We start from the raw sequence: 8,861 nt of genomic DNA on the forward strand, positions 1-8,861 counted from the left end.
GATATGGCTGAATGTCTGTGATATAGCATATAGCCAAGATGCGACTGTAATATGGCTCATGTCTTATGATTTGGATGTTATATAAAGGGGTTATGCCTGTGATGTGATATGACTGCAATATGGATGTCTATTATGTATTTAGAGATGAAATACACTTGTCAGTATTTTTCGGGACAAGAAAATCTCACTTGAGTGACATAACATTTATGCCGGAACTACTTTCAGTCTGCAATTGTGACAATATCATTTTCAGATTAAGATCGTGAAGTAAGAAAATACATTTGTCTTTTCTTGTCAAATAATACGTTTATATCTATTTGTGTTATGTCATGACTGGTATAGATGTGACTGATATGACAGTGATATGGCTGTCACGTGGTTGTGGGCACATCCCGGGGCAGTGGTGACTTCGCATAACGCCACTACCACAGGCTAATGTGCATATCATGTGACCGGACTTATTCTCAAAACAGAACAGACAGGCCTGATACAAGCCTTTCAGTTGTGCGCTACGATGACGCTGACTGCAATCTCTGATCAGATCTTTAACTCTGATACGATACTTCTCTGCCGGAAGATCTGCGGACTCCTCACATAATATGGTATCGTGTGCCATAAGCCGACACCGACGATAAATTCATTCTAATTTGCTCCAGGGTTTAAACATGGGTGGAGGACATAGCAGACAGTTAGATGTAGTGCGGGCGGCACTAAAAGACGCCGCCAAGGCTAAACCGGATGTGGATAGGCAAGGCAAGTTCCGCTTCCTGAAAATCGGCGATGATGTTCCCAGTCGAGGTGGAGTCATTCTGCAACGGATGCGGCACTATGACCGGGTGGAACCGGAATTAAAGTAAGCTCGACTAGCAGCGCTTAATAAACAGTGTCATTGGTGGATTTGGTTCGAAGTAGAATCATCGCATACTATCGATTTCTCTGGACGAATGCCTATTTCCGTCACATTGTTTCTGGATTCTTGACTTATTTTTTTAATGTTTTCCTGCCTTTCTTTCTGTATGAGTCAGACCACGTCCCGACATCAAAATGCATCTTATTTTTGTTTCAGAAAACCCTCTCCAGCACAACAGAGGAAAGAAGAAAACCATCTAGAGTCAGTCTGCTCATCTCTAGGAATCTCCGACGCCGATGCAGGTGATATATTAATGTCTAGATCAGTAACGTGCTAACCGCCTTGTGATCCAGCTTGATATATATTTTCAAATGTCCCAGCTGAATAAAAGATTAACATCATGGAATGTATTTTTCCAGTTCTGTCAATATATGATACACCTTTTTGAATCCGATGTTCTCCAAACCATGTTGAAATCATAAACAAATACAATCTTCCACGTTTAATCAATAGCGTTGAAACAGATCGTACGACTGTTTTAGGAGAATGTGATATACTCTTCTGTTCAACCGACCCTCGTGAATAACAACATGCATTCTGTCGTCTGCTTCAGATCTCCTGTCCGCCATCTACAACGTCCCGGCAGACACCTACACCGACAACGCCTCCATCTGCCTGGACGCCTTCTTTCATCTGCTGGACCAGACCACACGGCAGTACCTAGGACACGCCCTCAAGCGAGACTGGGCCTGCTTGCCGCCAGAGGTCGCCTATGATTACTTGGAGATCATTCCTCCAAGTTCAGGTGGTCTCAAGGTTGGCGAGATACTCAAGGTCAGTTTAAAGACACGGAATTAATGACTGACAAGTTCCCTATTGATCTGTAAACACTAACAACAAAGGATGTCCTCTCCATTTGCATTCCAATGCATAAAAAACACCCAGAACACTTACAGCTAGTGTGAATGTAATACTGCTATATACTGTCGATACAACATACAATGTTTGCTACTCTCTGAGGACGTCGGGCTGTAAGGTGGCCTCGTAGTCAAAGCGTTCGCTGGTATAGCTGGAACAGTGCTAAAAGCTCATTCACTCCCTGAGGGAATCTCGGGTCGTTATGGGGGCCTTGTGTAATGTTCACCACTCCTCCCACAATCTCAGTTCGATTTCCAAGTTTGTTACAACGTGTAAAGCCAGTTCTAGGTGTCACTATTAATACTGAACTATTACTAAGTTGTGTACTCACTCAGTCTAAGAAAGTGTGTAAGGCCATGTATGTTCGATGACATAGTCACCAGTAGCCATCTAAATATTAATTTATTTTCTATGCTAACGCAGAAATGCGTAGGATACGCTCTCCGTTGTAACAAATTCGATATGGCGTCGGCCTTGACCTTGCTCCTAGACCAGCCGACAGAGCAGCGCAAGGACAAAGAGCTACTAGTGGATGTTATAGAACTGCTACACGTGCTGTGTCCACGCCTTCTGCTCCCACCACAGCTCGTCTTGAGGAGGTCAGAGGTTCTGACCTACAGAGGTGACCTTCATGGAGCCATTAGGGAGCTGACTGGGCTCCTGGAAAAAGACAAACATGGAGGTTAGCGGAGAGGGGAACTATATAATCTTGAAGTCTTTGGAAAAACATGTCAAACAATGTTTACTCAATTAATTGTTTTTTTGTGAGATACTTTCAATCATGATCTTGTACTGCTGATGTATGAAGAAAGAGACTGTAATGTATTTACTATTTAGGCCACGTATTCCGGTCTGTTAGTACCACTCGATGACTGACTATGTCAGAACCATTGACGTTGTTCTTTGAAACGGAAGCGATGACCCTGTGCGATATGGTAGCATTATATGTGTTGTTGCTTCAGAGAGTATATGGCAGTATCGATCAGAGGACCAGGAGTTGAAGGTACGAGCACAGTGTACGCAGATGACGGGACAAATACTGCACAAGATGTGTGAGTAGCCTATTTTCTAAATGAGTTTGATTTTATGCCGCTTTGAATGTTTTCCAGTAATATCGCGGTCTGTCATCTTGATGCGGGAGGAAAAGCAGAAGTCTCAGTAGTTTATCACTTTGGTGAAACCCACCAGCACAGATGTGGTGCTGACAAACCTAGAAACATATTCGGGGCGAATCTGGGATAAGATTCCTCCTTCAAAGGATTCTGGCACGCCTAAGGGACGCAACTCCAATCACATCAATTGCATTACTCTATTACAGCTTGTTTATTTGTTGTTTAACGCCGAACTCAGCAATATTCAAGCTTTATGACTGCGGTCTGTAAATAATCAAATCTGGACCAGACAATCCAGTGTTTGAGATCATGAACGTCGATCACCGCAATTGGGATACGATGACATGCATTAACCAAGTCAGCAAGCCTAACCCACGATCCCGTTAGTCGCCTCTTACGACTAGCATTGTCAGTCGCCTCTTACTGCAGGCATGGGTTGCTGAAGACCTATTCTAACCAGGGCCTTCACGGGTGTCATTCCAGCTTGGCATATCCAGAGGCGATAGTTTGAAATGTCACACCAATCTTTCCCTGCAGGTTGCTGGAAGGATGCTGTGACCCCACTGGTTGAGTCGATCACGGCGTTTGGATCTACACAAGAGAAGGACACAGACGGCATCATTGTTTCCTTGGAGCTGATATCTAAATGTCTGTGTAAGATAACCAATGGGGATTACCAAGACCTGAAGGATATTCTGGGCTTTCAGTTCGACGATCGCTACTTCCAGGCTCATGTTGCGAGTAAAGAGGCTGCAGATCTGGCCAGATGTCCACTCTTTGCTGCTAGAACACAGGTAGATTTTGTCAGTGATGATATGTGGCAGACTATACAACCGAGCATTACGGCAAATCAACACATTCGGTGATATTGACGTTCCCTGATCTCAAAAATAACTATCTTAAGGGTCTAGGCACGGATCAGTTTGCAGTCCCAGCGCGTTAAGATACAATTCAAATTGTATGTACATACTTATCTAGTAGATAATGATGATCCATGCATAGATATAAGAACATCTATAGTTCTGAAAGGAGCGAGCATTATATCCTTTATATGGTATGGTACTAACATATAAAATGTGATCCCACGTTTGTTTCAAATTGTATTCCTCGTGCTTACTAACATCACAAATATAACATACATGTATGATCATTATTAAGAATTACAGATTTGTTTATTTTCAAGAATACTGATTGTCATAAAAAAATACAAACGATTATATCTTATTTTGGTAATAATATGGAAGAATGTCCTCTCAAAAGTTGATTAAATTAAGAAAATGATCTAATCATGCCATTTGTCTCTCTACAAAATTGCTGCTAGTTGAATTGTCATTATTTTGATGTTTCCATCTTAGTAAATTCTGTTGTTGTCCCATGTTCAACAGAACCAGGCCGCGGAATCGTTGTTGATGTACACGGCCCAGCACCCAGGCAGCGCTGACCATCTCTACAACATAGAACAGGTCATCACTGAACTGACCACTGGTCTGGCTGTCCACAAGTCCAGATGGCATCTGGAATGTCGCCAGGAGTTCTTTGAGTTTGTCAGAGCAATATACCTCCTGAAACTCGCGTTTTGTTTCTCAGACCGAGAGGAAGACAAGCGATACGCAACAAAGCTTGAAGAGACCGCCATGTTTCTGTACGGCAAGTATTGTCAGCAGCTCGTTTCCGGTGGATTTATGGTCTGTACGTTGACCTTGACCCCAGATATCATGACTACGGCCAACTCTCTGATGGTTGATCTAGGTCTAGGGGTCATTGACCCCACTGCTAGCTGTTGTATTGAGATAACTCGGAAAGACGTCGAGAAGAAATCCACCAACAGACGCCATCTTGTCACGTTCGGCTCCTCACAGGGCAAGGGGTGTGACGAGTACTGCTCTGATGCCAAGAGGGGTGAAAGAATGGCAGACAGATTAGAACTCGGCTTACCTATCAATCCTGTTGAATATGGCATCCCCGATTCTGATGTACCCATAGAGACATTTCAGGATTTGTGCGGCTGTATCTTTAGTAAAAGGGGAGAGTACCCCGAGATTAACCACAGCAGAAGTATGAGAGTAGGAGGCCGGAAGTTAGATCCTGAATTACCTCCCCTTGTGAGTACATTCATTCCCACATATGTCGACACACAAGAGAGGTGCAGCTCTGACGGCAGCGATAGTGGCGTCAACAGCTGTGACGAGAACAGCATCAGCGACGGGGCTAAATTCTCCCCGTTATTGTCGGCCGTACCTTCCTTTGTTGGAGACTTCAGACACACACGAAGCGGATCTGTCAAAAGTAATTTTTAAAACTTTAATACATTTATCAAAGACTTGTTCACAAAGAAGGATATCATCAATAGCCTCGCTGCTTTTCAGAACGACCTTGATATTTTCAAAGCAAGAGAGTGAATTTGGTTTAACGCTGTTGTTCGAACCCTCAGTCAGGTTTCTGGCGCGTCAACGGGACGCAACTCTGCACAATCAATTGCGGCGCCTTACACGACTGGGCCACCCTTGCCAGATTGATATCCGTTTTCAAACTTACTATTTTGATTAAAGTTGTCACATAGAACTGAGTAGTACTAATGATCAGTGTATTATGAGCAGTGACCATTTCTCAAGTACATTGACATAGAGTGAATGTACAGACATATCCGTGCTTTTCAGAGTAACTAATATTAGGAATAGACATTACCCCGCGTCAACTGTAAAACATTTTTACTTTAATTATCATATTTATTGGATCAATGTTGTCATAAGAAATGCCGATCATTTATTTGAACCTGTTCCTGCCAAGGAGCCCGTCTGTTGAAGTTCAACCCAGTGACAGGGATATGGACGTCTCAGAACACGCTGACATGGCTGGGGCCGGTGCTGGATCTCCCAGAGAGCAAGAAGGGCAGGTGCCGGGAAGCCTTTGACGTGCAATATCTTCATCAGGATGAAATCATGGGCAGGTCAGTCTATGTCATTGGACAGGTTTCCATAAATACATGTAATCCTGGTGTGTGTCATCGTCAATATTTCACGAGTTTTGTATCCTCCATCGCCCGGAAATACATGTGTCAGCTTTGGGGAGTAGAGACGTGTGTCTATATTAGTTATCGAATGAAGCTTATATCAACTCCGTGCATGAACTTTGTGCGAACCCTATATATTCAAGTAATGTGTAGGTCAGATGACCGCAAAGCTTTGGCCATGCCGTGTGTGCGCCATGTTATCTGACCATTCATTGGCCTGAATTCTCGATGGTTTCCCTCTCGCTAAAAACAGGTCGGAGCTTGATACGTTGGTTGAAACTACGGGGGCTGTGCCTCACATAGAAGAAATTACGGAATAGTGAAATCTTTGGTTGTGGAAATCACATGATGCCATAGAGGTATTTCCACAAAAACTTGAGTCAGTTGAGCAAATAAGTATATAACAGTATAATAAGCAGGGGTCCGACCTTTGGAAAATTGACAAACTTTGGGAACGTGGAGTCATCCTATTGCTAGTTTTGTAGGCATTTCCCAGGAGAGAGTACGTTCTATTATAACAGAATTTTTGGCAGGAAACTATGGTAATGAAGAAATTATCAGCTCGATGGGTTCGAAAAGTTCTGATAAACAAAAACGCACGAGGCAGCATCCGCTGAGCGTACTTTCGAATTTCAAACCCATCCCGATTATGAACCTTGGACTATCAGTACCACATGGTGAAATTGTAAAATTGTTATTGGCTATAGCCTATGTCATTTTTCTATTTTTTCCTTCAATAAACTGACACGCGATGTCACTTAAATACTGTCAAACCTAACTCACTCACTCACACACACGTGTCTCATATTCTCCAACACAGGTATGTGGGCAAGCGCTACAGGAAGCAGCGATGTCCGAGTCAGTACCTTGAGGACATCATCTGCCAGAAGACCGCCCGCTTCCTGGTGACACTGTTCAACGCGTCCCTTCACGCCTACAAGTCGGACATCCAGGTCCAGTACGTCCCAGTCGCCCACCTCCAGATCATGTCGTCGTCGGGGGAGTTGGAGGACTGGATCAACGTGGAGCCGTACCTGGAGGGGGACTTCATCAAGCTGACCAACAACTTGTCCTACAGCAACCCTCGAGGTCGAGAACTGGCAACAGCTCTCACCCACTTCTCCTTCGTCCAGTCCCGGGGCAAGTTGATGTTGGTGGACCTCCAAGGTTGGATGCCAGCTGACGGCAAGGGTGTGGTCTACCTCACCGACCCCCAGTTCCACTCTAGCGGTGGGGGCAAACTCAGCAGCTGTGACATGGGGGAGACGGGGATTGAGGTGTTCTGGGAGACCGTCCATCCTGAATGTAACGACATCTGCTGGGCTTTGAATCTGCCAAGACCATGTGAAGGTTCACTGATTTGAGCTACAGCGTGTTTGGTAGGCGCAAGGTGGGGTTTTGCGTACATACCGTATGGTGTTACATGTCCATTCTACAGCAACATTTTCATCTGATGAGATCATGATCAAACTTACTTGATAATGTTTGAAATAATATGGATCAGTTGCAATCAACCATTATAAGAGTTTGTCAAAGGCATAAACCGGTGTTGGTTGCGTTGAAGAATTCAGCTATGTTTTCAAATCACAACTACTGGCCTCTAGTTAACAACAGCTGATTGGACGGCAGTATCACAGTGAGAAAGGTCATTCTTTCTCAATCCTGGTCGGTGTAATAATATAACAATAATATCCCAAATGTAGGTAACAAAATGGTGACTTGTGATTCATAGAACATATAAAATACATTTGGGTACACATTCGGGCGTTCGGTTCCAAATTAACCTCATCATTAAGTGTACAGGTTTCAATCAAACACATTTTACTGACAATCAATAGGACTGCAAAGCAATTCTTGAACTGCCATAACCCTTTCCTTAGGGACAGAATGATTAATATAATAGTTCATGCAATCAACAGTAGTATTTACAGCAAAATAATTTGAGACAAGAGCAAGAATTAAATATTTAATCGACATAATGTAAATATACGTACACCTATACAAATAAGAGGTCCATGTAAATGACACTGACATCTGAGTTAGCCTTGACAAAGTCGGCCTTGAGATTAATGCTTGTATGTGTGAGTCTTGTATACTTTCCTTTCTTTTTTTTGTTTCTGACATATTTTCTGTTTAATACTTTTGATGAACTTTCACGATAAGGTTTTTTTAGGTTATAATCGGTAAACGTTTCATGTTGTTAAAAATGTTCACAACGACTGTACATAGTTATTTTCATTCTGCGTCTTTGTGGTGAGTCGCTATATGGCTGAAAAAATGCCGATGCGACGTTGCATTTAACTCACTCACTCTTGATGGTGATCATCCTTTTTCATGATATTAAACAGCTTTAGAAGCAAATTGTGGGAGACATGTAGTGAGCCTTGCTGCTTCTAGCTGGACCATGCCTAGTCCATAAGTTTTACAGGTAACATAGGTCTACCTACAACGTGTACATCTCCTAATTCGATCACCCAAAGACCTGGCATTTGTCTGAGAGAGACAATCAAAGCATGGCAATAGTTGCCGAAAACAGACGTTAATATCAAAATCTGTATGAAAGTGTGCATGTCCAGTTAAAGGCATATTCCTCTTCACGGGAGATTGTGAATGTATACTAACGGAAAAAAGTAACACGCCCTAGTAGAGGTGGACTGTCAATATCGGGTGTGACCTCCATTTGCGTTGATACAGACGTACAGTTGGTGCATTGCGAAAGCGTTTTTTACGATAAAACAAGTGTCAGAAGTGTGGATTTTAGCTCTTCATAACTAAACAATCATTGTGTACTGTTTACATTAAAAATAAAACAAGTGTGTGAGTATCATGCTCCCAACAAACACGCAAACATCCAAATTGTGCCCCGTGCATGAACATGCACGTGCAAATTGTGAATCACGACCTTATAGTCGAGATGTATTCAAGAATATGTATTGAATGAAGTTTTAATCAATTTCAGAATAAATTATTT

General features: G+C 42.9%; 1 protein-coding gene across 1 annotated transcript; it reads left to right on the forward strand.

The window, feature by feature from the left end:
• Positions 1-581: 581 nt before the first annotated feature.
• Positions 582-8,861, forward strand: LOC139446093 (uncharacterized). Its single transcript, XM_071227373.1, has 9 exons — positions 582-853; positions 1,067-1,152; positions 1,464-1,684; positions 2,192-2,450; positions 2,731-2,820; positions 3,418-3,674; positions 4,266-5,166; positions 5,668-5,827; positions 6,711-8,861. The coding sequence occupies exons 1-9, from the start codon at positions 666-668 to the stop codon at positions 7,252-7,254; spliced, it is 2,706 nt and encodes a 901-aa protein (XP_071083474.1). The 5' UTR covers positions 582-665; the 3' UTR covers positions 7,255-8,861.

Source organism: Haliotis cracherodii, unplaced genomic scaffold (genome assembly GCF_022045235.1).
Source record: "Haliotis cracherodii isolate W230 unplaced genomic scaffold, xgHalCrac1.p SCAF_10, whole genome shotgun sequence".
In the NCBI taxonomy this organism is placed as follows: domain Eukaryota; kingdom Metazoa; phylum Mollusca; class Gastropoda; order Lepetellida; family Haliotidae; genus Haliotis; species Haliotis cracherodii.